The sequence below is a fragment of the Taudactylus pleione genome, unplaced genomic scaffold (assembly GCF_031769625.1).
Source record: "Taudactylus pleione unplaced genomic scaffold, aTauple2 ptg000615l, whole genome shotgun sequence".
Lineage (NCBI taxonomy): Eukaryota > Metazoa > Chordata > Amphibia > Anura > Myobatrachidae > Taudactylus > Taudactylus pleione.
This window is the reverse complement of record NW_028285017.1, coordinates 3,152,764-3,170,256: the sequence shown is the minus strand read 5'-3', so window position 1 is coordinate 3,170,256 and position 17,493 is coordinate 3,152,764. Positions and strand designations below refer to the sequence as shown.

Below are 17,493 nucleotides of genomic sequence, written 5' to 3'. Positions count from 1 at the left end.
TAAGGAGCGGACAGAGACGCCACCGGCCTTTTATGAGGCCGCATCACAGACTCCCCTTGCAATACATCCGACAAGTGCTGTAAAGAACTCGTCAGGGAGTTAACCCACGCTGGCTCCTGAGAACCCGGGAGCGGGGAAATAGGGAGACTGTGGGGTACCACCAATTGTCGTGGGAACCCCTGCATGGGTGACGACACCACAGACTGCTGGGACAAACCCATCGGAGTAAACGCGGGCTGCGGAGCTAACTGGCCCACTAAAGCTGTTAACGCCTGAGCGAAACAAGCCCAGGGCGGCTCCTGTACCGGTGCTGTAACCGTAATAGGCCGCGCCATGGACAACACTGCCGGCAAAGGCCCTCCGCGCTACCCTCCCCCTCCGCTAACGGTACTTTGCACGTGGTACACTGTAGCCGGAGGGGAAAATCACTTTCAGACATGATGGCACCACGTATGTGACCTCTCTCACCAATTAAGTATTAAATAGGCGAGAGACCACCCTGCAGCACCGCACCGCAAGGGCTTTAGCAGAAAGAACAGGGACAGTAATAAAGCTGACAGTTTAGTGAAGAATAGTTACAGGCAGCGCTAGCACAGTCACATACAATGCAGAGAAATAACAATTCCTGCACTAACAGCGCTGATCACTCAACTACACAGACACAGGGCCTGGTAGGACACAGCGCTGCATACACAGACCTGAGCCACAGCGGAGGAGAGGTATGCGGGGGGACCCAGACCACGATGCTTCCTTCCAGACTTCCAGCAGCGTTCACCATGCGTTGCAGAGAAAATGGCCGCCGAGGAGCAGAGAGAAGCTGGCCTGGGGGAGGAGCGCTGACACAGGACCAGTCAGCACAGTGCAGAGAGGGCTGTGTGCAGCGGGGGAGGCGCCGGCTGTGAGACAGGGAAGGCGCGCTCCCCTGGCATGCATTTAACCCCTGGGACGCCGCAGCGCTACCGCTCTGCTGCGGTCCGCTGTCCCAGGGGGTAGTGGAAGCGCAGGTTGGTCGCCTGGCTCCACGCTGCAGCCAGTCCCCAGGGAGCCCCCTGCCTGGGGACTTAGGACCATGTGATCAGCGGGGACCCACCGCGGGACCCCGCTGCTTACCTCTGTCCCCCTTGAATCCGGCCATGGTCCGGAGCATCTGGGGTCACCGCTAGCTGTGACCCCAGACGCCCACCAGCATCCCCGGATCAGTACCGGCGTTCTGGTACCGGCGGGGTGTAGGGAAGACAGCATGGACGTCAGGACTGACTGTCCATGCTGTTCATCCAGTTGTGCAGCCACAGCTGCATGAAGAATAAGCTTCAGGGGCTCTTCTAGCCCCCACTCCAACAGGTGCACCCGACTCCGGCCGGGCACCAAACTAAACTGAGGTGCCTTGGCCTGGGGGCGGGGTATAGGAGGGGGACCTAGTGCATCCTGGGAGGCTGAAAGCTTAACTCTTTGGTGCCCTGCGACTGACGTCACACCTATACCCCAAGGTATCCTGTGGATACCCTATGGACCCTGAAGTAGAAATTATATTTATACAGTATTGTATTGGAAATCCTCATATAACTGATGAGAAAGGTACAATTTATTAGGCCATATAGATTTTGGCAAAGTGAACAAGTCACCTGCAGCTGTTTGGATCTGAGTATATTCTAGTACCTAATTATCAAAGTTCCTACACATTGATCTAAATGGCTGCTGTATCTCCACCCTGACCCACACCGGGTCAATGACTTAAAACATCCTTTAAATAACTACTACGGCTTAATTAAACTTGCATGTATATAAAGTTTTATTAAACAGTAGACAATCATATACAATTCATCCTGTAAGTTTGCCATAGTCATTAAAATTTTAATTTCTCTCTACATATGGTTTACTGCATATGGATAATATTTGATACTAGCACATCCTTCTGAATGCAGCAGTTGTTCCAAGGAAAGTTAGCAAACTTTTACAGTATGCGGTAGTGCAAAGCTCTGCACAATGTGGATATTTTCAACATATACTAGACAGTTTTTCCCATGTGTACACTAAGCTCACAAATATTGCAGGAACTGTCATTATATACTGTATGTATGCTCCCCCACTCTCCCCAGCCACAGAAAAAAAGCAAACAGGTGTGTATGCACACAAAATGTTGTGATGACCCATCAGTGTTATTAGCCCAATTAGCACCTGTACATGTAATTTAGGTACATCTGATCATCTTAAGGCACACATCCACTAAAAGACATCAAAACGACTGCATGATGACAACATTGTAATTGTGCAGTCGTTTGTCAGTCTGTGATGTGCCTTCACTGAACGAGCAGTCGTTCAGTGTAGGCACATCAATCATCTCCTAACATGCTGAACCTATCGCAAGGTTGTCCAGCATGTTTGCCCGAAAATAGATGTCTAAATGAGCAGCGGGAGCGCGCATCACTGCCCGTTTTAGACATTTTTCTTAACGATTTGCAAGCGATTTATGAATGATTGAATTGCTCAATTTAATCGTCTAGGGGATGTGTGCCTTTAGAGTAAGAAAATTGTTGAAAAAAAACACTTTAGTAATGGTTATTAGATTTCAGATATGAAATTACTTCTACAAACACATTTCCCTCACCCACTTCAATTACACAGGTCTGTCTGGAAATATAAAAAAATGTTTAGAACTTACACTTCTTGCAGAGAATACAATTCTGGCACCAAACTGCTGTTTGAAACAGTCAACCAATTGTGGCTAACTTCCCTAAAGGTAAAATGGAGAGAAAGTTTAAGTTACTTATGCCGCAGAACCGCCCACCACTTAGAATACAGGCTACAGAATTTCACTATTAGTTGTCCTATTACATGCAATCTGCCAGAAGACCACTTACAACTGTATTCCAGAGGGCGTATGCTTTGCAGTTGTAATCATATAGCTGGTAGTGTACACAACACAAACACAATGCAGAAAGTATCATTTCCAGATTAGTTGTTTGTTTTGTGACCCATAACAACAAAAAAAAGAGAGCCCTGTTTACAACCATTAGTACATGCATGTTAGATAGCTGAAGCCTATACTGCACAGTAGGGTTGTATGTAGGGTTATCGGACACTCAGAATTAGCTCAGTCTATTAGGTAAAATCGATTAAAATTAATAATAATAATAATAATAATAATAATAATAATAATGTAATTTTGAGGAAGGGGAGGGCATCCTCCTTCAATGGTAGTAAGCCTTACTCAAAAGTAGTTATAATTATATTAAAAAAAATAATAATGAAAAAAACTTAAATTTCCGGGGATCTCACCCAACACAAAAGTAAAAATAAGCAAAGCTTAGACATTTTGAATTATGGAATATAACATAACAAGGAATATCTGATTTTCAATTCAGCGCAATGTTGAATAGCCTCGGAAAGGAGTTCTGGTAACTATTCAATTGACCGCACTGTTGAGCCCAACTAGAACCACTTACGTTGGAGCATGCCAGTTTCCGTGTCTTAAGCTGGGTGTCATGCCAACAGGCATTCTCTGACTAAAGTGCCAGCCGCAATGCGGTTAGCACCGCGCTAAACCTGAAAACAGCATCGCGGCCAGCACTTAAGTCGGATTTCTAGTCGCACCTCAGTATGGTGCGAGCAGAAATCCTGTAGTTTGACAGGGCTATTCAAAATCACATTTAATTGAATTTCCCCCATGGCATCTCCATAGCTAAAATACAAAGTTCCAAAAACAGATTTACTAAAGCTCCTAAATGGGAAAAGTGTAGATATTGCCCATAGAAACCAACCAACCAGATTCTAGGTTTCATTTATAGAGGGGATTAAATTGTTTTGCGCTGTCTAAAGTAACTGGAGCAATGCAATGGTTTGTGCTGATGGGAACGAGAGCAGAGGGCACCCATTATTTCTGCTTTGACCCCTAATGAGGTGAAGAGCAAAAATATGCGAAAAGTCTGACTTTTGTGCATCCAAACGTAGCGTGTCCAGTACTTTACATGTGTTTAGCTGCTTTACACGTCTAAGCCTGGTGCATTTGGGTGGACAAGTAATAGATGTCCATTAACTTGCGTCTGCCAGCACAAATTGAATATCGCCTGTACCCTTTAGGCAGGATACCAGGGACGAGAAAACAATAGAATTCCTCCCACATAGTGCATTCTAAAAAATATATATTTGTTTCCTTTTTGGAACAGTCAGCCAGGAGTGGGGAATCTACCACACAAACAGTTTTTATAGAATATATTTCCATTAACACAGAAAAACTAAACAAAAAAGAAGCATAGTGCATACTGTAGTGTAGAGTAACTGAGGGGCCTATTTAGGACACCTAAAATCATGCAGTAAAATAGTCATTTCTGCATGAATACATTTTAGTATTAGGGCTATTACCAAAAGTGCTACCTCCTACGTTCAGCTAACAAACACATAATATGTGTTGACACTTAACACTTAAACATCAGGTATCAGCCACAATCAAATCCTCATTCTTTCATCTGAGGAACATAGCCAGAATCAAACACTTAATTCCCCCAGAAGATCTGCCTAAAGTCATACATACATTTATATCATCACGCCTAGACTACTGCAACGCCCTCTACCTTGGACTTCCAGCAAAAGAATTGCACCGCTTGCAGATGGTACAAAACGCAGCTGCCAGGCTATTAGCCAACCAGCCCCGTTTCAGCCACATAACACCCACTCTCTGCTCCCTTCACTGGCTGTCTGTTAGATGGCGAATTGCTTTCAAGATTGGCTTACTAACTTACAAAGCCCTACATGACCATGGCCCAAGGTACCTAAAGCAGCTTCTGATTCCTTGCCGTCCCACTAGATTACTGCGATCTGTTGATGAAGGACTATAACAGTACCTAGAATCTCCCGGAATTCGTCTGGGGGTCGAGCTTTCAGTTTTAGGGTTCCAACCTTATGGAACTCACTTCCCCGCACAGTTCGAGAGGCCTTCACTCTAGAATCCTTTAAAAATAGACTGAAGACCGACCTATTCACCCAAGCATTTCACTAATGTCCCTTGTTTAAGCTTATTTTGCATTTTGTACTCTAATGGCAAATGTAAAGCACTTCGAGTTCTTTAGGAGAAGAGCGCTATATAAATAAAATGATTATTATTATTAATATTGCAGTGCTCGTAACGTAGACTATTTGTCGTTCTGAAACTGCAAATCTGCCCGACATCGCTCAGCTTCTTGAAAAAGCTGACACGTGCAGAGAAACGCGTTGAAGTTACGGATTCCTGTTATACACCTTACTACCCGCTGTCACTTCAGCGGCTGCTCTCCATTTCAATTGTCGGCTCCGGCTCACAAGCTGTACCAGCAGCCTTCAACTTACCGGCACTTATTGCAATTAATATCTCAGCACAGATGCTTGGAGTTACTAACATCTTAAGAAACCCCACGACAGGCGCCTGCACCATTGGCCCGGGAGGGCTATTGCTCTGCAACACAGTCTGCTCACACATCGCTCTGGTATCCTGACAAAAATTAGACCACTTACATTATGAGCTTACGGAGCATAATTGACATTCATTATTTATACAGTGCACCGTGTTGAGACTGACGAGGACTAAACAGAGTCTCTCTTCACCACGCTATATCATAGGGCTTAAATCTGCTAAAATATTTTTGTCTCAGCCGGCACACATTGGGTGCATTCACACAGTGACCGTCACCTACTTCTGAGAGCTGTTTGATTACATTGATACATCATATGTGACCCTTCAAACTGGCAACTGTGTCTTGTACACAGATCTAGACAGCGATTAGTTACACTGTATTATTTAATTGATTTATCCACCTTGTGTACCGATTTTTATCATTCATACATTTTCCTTTGCATATGGTGTTTGGTGTATATATTCTTTTACAAATTATTCATGTTGTTTTATTATTCCACGGAGACTACATGTTGTGTATTTTATTTTATTGCATTTATATTTCATGCTTTTTGTCGTACACATAAAGCAGCGCCACCTGTATATTTATTTTTTACTCTGTTTGATCGCTCCAGTGTGTACCCAGCTTAGTAAGCAAGAAGTGAATTAAGCGGAAATGAAGCACAAAAATTGCAGTCACAGCCTCCTATCAGAAATACTATGACTGTAATGGTAAATTGCCTTGTTAAGTCATCCATCCATTAATGCTACAAACAGAATCGATAACAGATATTAATTAATGGGGTAAATTAGGCAAATGATAAATAGACCCCAGAATATTATGCAAGAGAAATGCATTAATCCAGATTTGCCTAGACAAAAATCACAATCTCATAGTATAGCTCCATAATTCAACCTACACAATGCAAGTACTGCGGCAGGATCTCGTCCCAGACTCATGGATTTCTGTGCATAGCCCTATGTGCTACATACAAAATTCTGCGAGTGCAGAGGTACCGTAAGTGCAGCATTAAGCAGCACTTACTTGGGCCGCGAGAAGACTTGTGTGTAATTTAATTGACCCCGGTATATTTCAAAAGTTATTTAGCTGCAATTCCTGCCTACGCATTTATTTTACGTCATGTTCAACAGATAATAATGGTAACAGCATTTATGACTCCTCCTCTGCTAATCAGAGAGTTTTCCTTTCTCCTCCGCCACCTAGTAAGGCACATTCAGCAAATTCCCTGCGTTCACACATAGCTAAATAAAATGTGGTTTGTTCTTATGGTTCAGAGAATGACCATGTAATAATGAAGTGCCACAAAGACTAGCCTTACTACTTGTCTAGAAGAAGAGCAAGTTGATCCTTAGATCATTCACTATTGACAGACTGTGAATGAAGTGGCTAAATATTTCACAAGCAGAAAGGGAGCATGTATCTCAGTGAGATCATCCAATTCCCTGTAGAGATTTCCTGAGTATTCTTATTAAATATTAAAATTCCTCATACACCGATTCCCATTTAAAACATCCAGACACTCTTTAACTACACCTACAATATATAAAATAATAATATATGTATGTGAATATAAACTGTGTGGTTCATATATTGATGAAGCAAACAATATCCTAGCATGGCTAAGATCAAGTGTATAAATTGATGGACTAACCTGGTTGCCTTTGATTGCGGCTAGCATTTGTGCCAGAGAAGATCTGATTGACTTTGAAAATGGGATGACGGTTGAGGTGTTTTTGACAGGAGCTTCAATTTAACAAGACCGTTCCTCCTGCTAGTGTTTGATAAAAATTGACGTTGGTGAGCTGCACTCCCTGTATGATAATGGTAACTACTGAGAGTCTGTGCTGCCACTGGATACTGCTGAAATCATCTACTTCGTTAGTAATTACATAGAAAATTATTTGTTTTCTGGTGCAAAATAGTCTCTCTGAGGCGAGTACTAAGTTGTATATAAAACACTGCGGGGAGTGTAAGGGGTGTTTTTGAAGTGGTCATATATAAAGAACTGCCAAGAGTGCAGGTTTTGGGTAGGGGTAGATAGAGATGGGTAAGTATAAAGAGAATATGGGAGGAAACAGGTGCTGGGGAAGTAGTCAGCATCCCGGCGTGCAGAATGCCGATGGTCTAAGTATCGGTGCCAGAATCCAGACAGCATCGGGATCCCGGCTCTAGAATCCTGAATGCTGGGATTCCGAAGGTATCAAGGGTTAGGAGGAGGGTTGGATTAGGCACCAAGGGGGAGGTTTAGGGTGTGGGAAGGGGGAGGTTAGGTTCAGACACCGGGAGAGGGGGGGGGGTGTGGTACAGGGGTAAGGGTTCGTGTTAGAGAACTTACCTGATGGCGTCGGGATTATGACTACAGGGATGCCACTGTCGGGATTCTGACCGGCGGCATTCCGACCGCCGTGATCCCATACCCAACCTGGTGCGGGGACTATGAAACATTTTTATACCCACACATATAAACTTGTTGTGTGAAATACGTGATCACCCAGTGCACAAGAACATTTTATTAATACAATAAGGTTCATTTACGCTTTTAGATCTCTAAAATTGTGTGCCAGGTATGTGGATGTCACTCTTCAGTGTGTCAAGGGCAGGATCCAAATCATTACTTAATGGTAATGAGTGATCATCAACACCCTGTGTTGGCATAAGGTAAGTGGACTTTCTTGTAGAAGACTTGTGCTTTATCAAAGTGGCACACTAAATTTGTCTGCAAGGGAAATTTGTCATCTTATTTTTGAGGAGTATTCCAATACAAAAGACAATTTTGTATTATTCAACATATTACTTATGATATCCAGCACTTAGCATGAAACCAGTGCAGCAAAACATGGGGTGGGTAACAATATAGGGAGTGGAGCCTGAACCAAAATGATTGTATGAAAGGACTCAAGAAGGGCAGGTAGAGCATAGAGAGAGGATGATGACCCGTAGGATTGCTGCCAGCATTCTTCCAACAGGCAATCTGCAAGCTACTACAGCAACACACTCTAGAGAGCATTGTTAATTTATGTTCTCCGCCAAATCATGTCAGTCTCATGTATACATTACCACACAAAAGGCTCTACAGGAGTGTTAGAAATGCAATGTTTCCTGCACAATTTCAGATATTGGTACCATGGTGCCTATCTTGTGGTCCAACACTCTTGGAAAATGTATTCAACCCACTCACCAATAAATTCTAGTTATCACACTTAGGGGCACATTCAATTCCAAGCGAAAAGTCCCATACTTTTCGCATGCCGGACTTTTCTCCGACATTGCTGGTTTTCAATGCGAAAAAGTATCGCGCGCATGCCCGTTTTCCCCCGTATTCAATTACAAATCGTCGAAAACGGGACCCAGCTAAACTCAACATGCGAAAATTACTGTCAGATTTGGGGAAATCACTCTCGATTCCCCCAAATAGCCCTGCTGAATGTATTTGGGGTACTTAAACGCTCTCAATAGCTGCTATTTAGCATATTTGCATAAGTGGTGAAGAATAGCATTTAGCAAGGGGTTCTTTTGGTGAAAATAAGTAGTCCCAGCAAATTTGGGATACCTGAAAATGGGTGCCAGCATATTTTTACGATGCTAAAGTGAAGTTTTAAAAATTGTAAAAATACACCCGCCGCAAAAAACCTACAAACTTACAAAGACCTGGGGCATACTTGGGGACCCCGCTGGAGTCTATTTCACTAGTTTTTAAGTTTGTCCCCCAAATTTGGACTTTTTTGCCCCCAAAATAAGAATTTGTTCCCGCTGCTTTGCACCCCAAAACCCCAATTCTGCACTTTTTTTCGACACCTATTCATAGGCAAAACTTTTACGCAGGTTTCATTGCATTGAGTTTCCGTACCGGCGGAAAATTTTCGGAATTGAATACGGAAGAAACTTTTCGCGAGGCAAAATTATGTCACTCGCGACACTTTTCCGCAGAAACTGACTTTTCGCACCTAATTGAATACGGCCCTTAGGGGGGTATCCAATTAGCCCTGAAGTCGGCCTGACGCCGGCACTTATCTGGGTTTTTTTTTTTTTTGCAGTACCTGATGTGTCCCGAAAAAGAATCCATGATAACTGCCGTTTTTTCACCTGAAAAAAGGCGAAAACACATAGGTGCCGTGATAAGCTTGCGGACCTATGTGTTTTTGGGAGAACTATCCTATTATTTAGACCGAAATAATAAGATTGGGTGAGAAAAAACATTGGCGAAAATCTGGGATAATAGTAGAAAAATCCCCGTTTTTCACCGATCACGGGGGTCAATAAGTGCCCGAACAATGTTCGGGCCTAATTGGATACCGCTCTTAAGAGGGGAATTCCAATTCATTTGCATCAACACGATCTACTGTTACAAAACGGCACATTGTATCCATTGGGATCGCACGTTTTCCCTTTCACCCCATAAAGGGAAACTTGTGATGTTGGCAGTACCATAATTGGCCACTTGTGCTCAGCTGAGCAGTACATTGCATGGAAATGTAATACCCTCCTAAAAATCTCTCAGCCTAGAATTTTGCCAGATTTATGTTCGGCATACTCCCAAAAAAAGAAAAATATTATAAAATGAGGGGAAAAAAAAAAGAAGGGGGTTTGAGCGCCCTGATAAATGCAGGAAAATATTAATTTAATTTTCAAATATATAGACTTTGGGCCATCTCCACTGCCATGATCTAGATCCAAAGAGGATTATGTATGACAACAAAATAAAACAGTTGTTTGAAGAGCAGAGATTTTGATGTTACTGATCCATATTGAGAAAAGATGCAGCTTCAAAGCACTGTGGACTAAAGCACCATAAAATAACCCACATCATAAAGGGCAAATATACTTATTTCATAAGCTAATGTAACAGTAAATGAAAAACAGATTTAAATACAAACTATAGCTCATGGCTTTAAATGTTTATGGCTTATTTTTGCTTGATTTTTTTTTTAAGTTAAAATTAACAGACTGTACTTATAGAAGATATTTGTTTTACAAATGAACACTCATCTGACCACCTTTGGGCAACTTTAATTTATGTCTTTGGGCCCTATTTACCAAGCTTTTTTCATAAAATTATGAAGAAACTGCAGATTCTGCATAATTTCAAGAATTGTTGGTATGTACTAATATCAAAATGTAGGAGTTTCACAGCAATCTCCAGCAGAATGCTAATTAGCACTGCAGATTGCAGTCCCCATTATTAGCAATTGGGATTACGCACCGACCCCTATGGAGTTTGGGCCTCCTAGTTTACACCATCTGAAGATGGTGTAAACTGCTTTAAGCCTATGGAGGCCAAAGGTGGGTACACACCTGACAGATATATCAGGTGATGTTGGTCGTTTATACACACTGAACGGCCATCATCTGCTTGTGCCCTCGAGTCACGGCGGCAAGTTCCGTCGGCCGGGTCAAGGCCGTGTCCCGCCCCCTTCCTCTCGGCTGCCGCTGTGTGTATACCGGCGACCTGCCGATAGACAGATATGTCTGCAGACATATCTGTCCATCGGCTGTGCAGCACAGCCAATGCGATATGTCGGTGACCAACGACATTCACCAACATATCGCGGGTGTACAATGGCCGACGTGCAGCAGATATATTGGCAGATCAACTGATCGGCCAATGTATCTGTCAGTGTGTACCCAGCATTACAAGCAGGAGACATATCTGCTGGTCGGTGGAAACGGAGACTGTACACATGAACAGAGTCAGCTACCCCCGGAGAAGTCTTTTACAAATGTGAAAAACTTCAACAAAATGCCATGGGTATAACTTGCAGGGACAAGAGTTAGCGCAACTGCTGTCCTTGCGGTTTCCCCTTAGCACATTACCGGGAATATTTTTATAAAAAATTTAAATATCCGCCGCCGTATGGTTCCTTCGTAATCGCAGCAGTCCCGCGATTATTAATACATATGCCCCTATGTGCCTTCTTCTACTTTACTTTAAGTGTTTTTTTTCTCCCCAAGTCTGACTTATTTTCAGACTTAAGTTGCATACACACGGAACGATATATCGTTACGATTTGAACGATAACGATATATCGCTCATATCGTTTCGTGTGTATGCAATGAAGTCTAGCGATGCCCACTCCCCCTGGACGATAACGATATCGTCCATCGGGCATGCATGCAGACCAACCTAGACGATATCGTGCATTTTCCATAGGGGTTTGCGATCGTTGGTCGTTCATCGTTGGTAATATCTTTGGTGTGTGGATGAACAGTATCTTTAATCCAGCACACCAGGAATTTCAATGGAATATCGTTCGCTGAACAGATAGTTCCGTGTGTACCAGCATAAGGTCATAAAGCAGAGAATAAGCCAGAATTGTGGCAGCTGGCCTCTACACACAAAGAAATCAGATATGAGAGCGCAGTGTACTCCACATCATATGGTCTCCCACCTTCCCCTGCGAACTCCAGACTGAATATAAGCAATTGCTTGGCTGCTCCCCACAAAATAAACAATTACATTAATGATTAAATGATTAATTAGTTAAGTTACAAGATCAGATCATTTGTCAGTGAAATATGTGTTATGTGAGAGGTCCAAGCAATATGTGGAGGTCACACAGTATGTGGACCAGTTTAGATATAAATGCGGTGTCTGAGGGCATCTCAGGATAAATTATATAAGAGTGCAGGGGTCATTTTGGGGCTATTTTAATTATTGAAACTGAGAATAAAAGTTTAGCATCATATAACTGAAAAGCAAAAATTGTAAGCATGAATTTTATATATAGCTACATTATATTAAAAAGTGTTTTATAACTGGGCATTACCTTCAAACAGTGGTCAATTTACATGAAATGGCCCAATATCTAGAGCTGGCCACATACATCAATTCAATTGTAAAACTTGACTTTGTTTTTTTTTTTTTCTGTCAAAAGCAATAAAAAGAAAATGGATAAAAATATAATAAAATCTATATAAGCCTTCACTGCCTCACATGGGAATGACAAAAAAATTTAATTAATCTGTGTGTGTACTTGCAGCAATGAAGCTATTGTAAATGCAACATTTGGGGACCTAGATTTGCACTCAGGCCCTACAAAAATTAACATTCTTTTTCACTTGCATATAGCGTAATTTTTTTTTTGTACAGGAAATGAATAAGGGGAAGGCTTCATTGGTTAATGCCATCGAAAATGATTGTTTGTTATCGGGACTAAGCGTTTAGTAGATTGGTAAATTGGGCATTTTCTCAGACCCTACTTAAAGCTTTTCAGATCATTAAGAGAGGTCTTGGAAAAAAATTCTCCAAAAACTGGTGACGTACCCCCTTGTTAAATTTTCAAAATGGTAAAATATTGCCAAAACCCAAGCGCATGGAGGCTGCAGAAAATATGAGATATGGTAAGAACTTACCTTTGTTATCTCTATTTCTACGAAGTCCATAGGGTTCCACAGGATACCTTGGGGTATAGGCGATGGCGGCAGACATCCAGGCACCACAGAGTTAAAAAAGTCTCCATCCTCCCAGGATGCACTGGGGTCCCTCTCCTATACCCCGCCCCCGAGCCTCAGGCACTCAGTTTCGTCACAAGCCATAGGCCGGAGGAGGATAAAGAGAGAGAGAAGAAAGTCTGGAACACACAAGAATCACATTCTCACCAGAGGGAGACGGAAAAACCGGTGACCAGAACCACAGCCCATCTGCAGTACAGGTGCGACAGGGCGGGAGTCCTGTGGAACCCTATGGACTTCGTAGAAATAGAGATAACAAAGGTAAGTTCTTACCATATCTCATATTTCTTCCTATAAACAGAAGTGCGGTCCACATAGATTTTCAAAGCCCACACCACAGCCAAGGTGGCCTCCCCAACCGAAAGGTCCAGTGAAGTAAACTATGGTACAATAATTTCCTCGTTGATATGGAAACTAGATACCACCTTTAGAAGAAACCCAGGACGAGTGCGCAGCACAGCCCTGTGTCTATGAAAAATTAGAAATGGAGGTCTGCATGAGAGAGCTCCCAATTCTGAAACCCTTCTGGCCGAAGCAATAGGATGGAATACAGTCTGAATGGGTAGCCATTTCAAATCCACTGAGCCCAGTGGTTCAAATGGCGGTCCTTGAAGAGTCTTCAAGACCACAGCCAGATCCCATGGTGCCACAGGTGGAACAAAGGGAGGCTGAATAAGAAGCACCCCTTGCATAAAGGTGCGGACATCAGGAAGCATAACAATCCTACGATGAAACCACACTGAAAGTGCAGACACCTGTACCTTCAGGGAAGCTAGGCAAAGACCCTGGTCTAAACCTGCCTGTAGGAAGGCCAGAACCCTGGACAATCTGAACACCTGAGGAGCATAACTTCTAGTGCGACACCACTGGAAGAAAGCCCGCCACACTCTATGGTAGTCTCAATAGCCCCGCCGTCAAAGACAGCCGACTCAGGTCCAGATGAAGGCAAGGACCCTGAGACAGCAGGTCCTGACGTTGAGGCAACAACAGCAGAGTGTCCACTGAGAGACCCTGAAGATCCGTGTAACAGTGCCGCCTGGGCCATGCTGGACCAATTACCAGTAGCATGCCGCCTTCTTGCATGAATTTGCGTATCACTCGAGGAAGAAGGGAGAACGGAGGGAAGAGGTACGCATACTGGAAGGTCCACTTGACCGCTAGAGCAGCCACTAGACAAGCCTTTGCATCTCTTGTTCTTGACCCGAACATCGGCAGTTTGTTGTCGTGTTGTGAGGCCATGGAGATCTATCTCTGGAAGGCCTCACTTGTTCACCAGTAGCTGACACACTTCCTGGTGAAGAGACCAATCTCCTGGATGCACGTCTTGACTGCTGAGAAAGTCTGCTTCCCAGTGGAGAACTCCTGGTATGAACACTGCTGATATTGCGGTGAGATGCTTTTCCGCCCATACTAGAATGCGGGACACCTCTGTCAGAGCCGCCTGACTGCGAGTCCCTCTTTGGCGGTTTATGTATGCCACCGTGGTGGCGTTGTCCGACTGTACCTGCAAAGATTTTCCCTGCAAGACCTGTCTTGCTTGCTGGAGAGCCTTGAATACTGCCCGCAGTTCCAATATGTTGGAAGAGCAGCTTCTACCGATGTCCACCTTCCCTGAAAGAAGTGTGGACCCATCACCGCTCCCCAGCCCCGGAGACTGGCATTCGTTTTCAGAAGGGCACAGTCTGCGATCCAAAAGGGGAGCCCCTTGTTCAGGTGGACAGTCTGTAGCCACCAGGCCAGAGATAATCGCACCTCCGGGGAAAGCATCATAGTCTGTGTATTTATCCTTTGGGGCGACCCATTCCATCTGAAGAGGATCAGCTTCTGCAGACGTCTCGAGTAAAACTGGGCAACCTCCACCATGTCGAACATGGATACCATGGGTCCCAGTAACCTCATTGCCAAGTGAATAGACACCCGGCGACTCTGCAGGCAAAGACGGACCTTTGCCTCTAACGCAGAGATCTTTTCTCCCGTCACCAAGATCCTCTGATATTGGGAATCCAACAGAGCTCCTAGATGGAGCATCCTCTGAGATGGTACCAGGGAGGACTTCTTCCAATTTATCAGCCAGCCACGAGACTGCAATACAGAGACTGATAGTTGCAGATGGCGCTGAAGTTTCTCTGAGGACTCCGCCAGTAACAGGAGATCGTCCAGATAAGGTAACAGGCGGACTCCCTGCAACCGCAGGTGAGCTGCCATAACGGCCATAACTTTGGTGAACACCCGAGGTGCTGTAGCCAAATCGAAGGGCAGAGCCTGAAACTGGAAGTGGTCCTTGACCACTGCAAATCTGAGGAAGCACTGGTGTGCTGGGACAACAGGGATATGCACGTAAGCATCCTGAATATCCAGCGACACCATGAAATCCCCAGGTTCCACTGCTAAAATAATGGAATGCAGGGTCTCCATCTTTAACCGAGGAACCCTCAGAAATTTGTTGAGGGATTTGAGGTTGAGTATTGGCCGGTAGGACCCATTGGGTTTCTGCACCAGAAAAGATTGGAGTAATACCCCAATCCCTTCTGAGACAAAGGAACTGGCACTATAACTCCATTCTGAAGCATCGAGTGCATTACCTTCTTGAGTTCCTGGGCCTTGTCCTGATTCGAAGGAAGGCCCGTGGTGAAAAACCGGCGGGGAGGCCTCCTGCGGAAGGAGAGGGCGTACTACTGAGAGACCACTTCTCCGACCCATGTGTCTGAAGTGGTCAGACACCAGCTTTTTAGGCGAATTTCAGAAGTCTGCCTCCCACTTTGAGGTGCCCCAAAGAGAGGCCTGTCCCGTCAGGCCGAAGGTTTGTCACAGGACTTGGGAGTGGGACGTCTGGTACTCCAGGCCTGCGTCCTGGGCTTTGCAGGTTTCTTGGCGGCAGTCCTCCTAGGAAAGGACTGTACCCTGGGTCTGTTCTGTGGTCTATAGGCCCTTTTTGGAATCAGCATCCGCCTTCCAAGAACGCAGCCACAGGATACGACGAGGCGCCACTGCTGCCGAGGAGATCTTGGACGCCATGAGGCCCATATATCTAAAGCTGCCTCATTAATGTAGGTAGCTGAGTCCCTTAAATTACCCACCAACTCCACCTGTTCAGGTGACGAGTCTGGGTCCAGGGATGCCTCCAAGGTATCAGCCCAGTGCTCCATAGCTCTTGCCACCCAGCACACGGCCAAAGCCGGCCTGGACACGCCTCCTGCAAGGGAATATTTGTACCCTGCGATCCGTTGGATCCTTTAAGGAAGACAGAGGGTATAGGCAACGTAGCACTCTTTACTAGACGTGTAAATCCACTTGTGGCGGGTTATTACATTTTGCAAAATAATTATCTGCAAAAGGGTATGCCACCGCAAACCGTCTAGGGGGCTGGTAACGCTTACCCGGCGTTTTCCACGCCTCCTCTAAATGATCCACTAGCTGATCAGATAGGGGAAACACTGTAGTATCACTTTTAATATCCTTGAAAAAGGCATATTTTGATTTAGCTACAGGAGGAGCGCCATGCTCAATAACCAAGGCCGTGCTCACCGCACGTATGAGCCATCATCTGTCGTCACAGCATCCTGATCTTGATGAGGTTGCAGCAGACGCTTCTACACCCGCACAGACGACTAGCCCTGTAACACCTCTGACAGCTGTTGTACTGAGGTAGACAGTGAATTAGCCCTCACAGGTTCATGGATGACTTGAGGGGGCGACAACGGGAAACTCTGAGGTACGATTAACTGTTTAAGAAACCCCTGCATAGGGGACGACATCATAGACTGCTGTGAGACCCCCCATCTGGGGACACGCAGGGGTTGTCGTTAACTGGCCCACCAGGATAGTAAGTGCCGCAGCAAAACAAGCCCATGGTAGCTCCTGCACAGTTGTAGTGACAGAAGTCGGCCGTGCCACCGCAGGCACGCCTTACATAATCCATCAGAGTTACCATCACCCTCTGCCGATGGTACCTTGCATACAGTACACTGAGGCGGAATGGGGAAATCATGCTCACTGTCAGACATACTGAGTGTGTGACCGGGAGCTGTATGTGACCACCGCACTTCACAACAAGTTGTATAGTGAGGTATAAATCCCCCTTGCAACACCGCACCGCAAGGGCTTGTTAGCAGAGAAGAAAAACAGGGATAGGGAAAATAGCTGACAGTATGTGAAAGTAACAGACAGCAGCGCTAGCCCAAAGTCACATACAATGCAGAATATTGAATACCCTGCAGTATCTGCACTTCATCAACTAACCAGACCTCAGCCTGGTAGGAAACAGCGCTGCATACACTGACCTTGCACCGGAGAGGTATGCAGGGGGACCCGGACCACGATGCCCGCGTTAACAGCTTCCAGCAGTGTTTGCCACATGTATTAAAATGGCCACAGAGGAGCAGAGGGAGTGCTGGTCCGGGGGCGGAGCGCATGCAGATGCCTAACCACCTTGTGGAGAGGCCGTGTGCAGCGGTGGAGGCGCAGGCTGCTTAGCAGGGAAAAGGCGCTCCCCTGGCATGCATTTAACCCCTGGGACACTGGACATTTACTGTTTCTGTCCAGTCCTCAGTCCCAGGGGGTAGTAGAAAGCGCAGGGATCAGTAGCCTGGTTCCACACTGCAGCCAGTCCCCAGGGAGCCCCCTGCCTGGGGACTAAGGACTGTGCTATTCGGCTGGGACC

At 45.0% G+C, this 17,493-nt stretch overlaps 1 protein-coding gene across 2 annotated transcripts in view; it reads right to left on the bottom strand.

Moving 5' to 3' along the window:
- The window catches only part of LRIG2 (leucine rich repeats and immunoglobulin like domains 2), a 112,487-nt gene that overhangs the window by 74,934 nt on the left and 20,060 nt on the right, over positions 1–17,493 (bottom strand). For both annotated transcript variants that reach the window (XM_088454428.1, XM_088454429.1), the window contains exon 2: positions 2,660–2,731. In XM_088454428.1, coding sequence (XP_088310554.1) covers positions 2,660–2,731 — 72 coding nt within the window. The remainder of the gene's footprint in view (positions 1–2,659; positions 2,732–17,493) is intronic.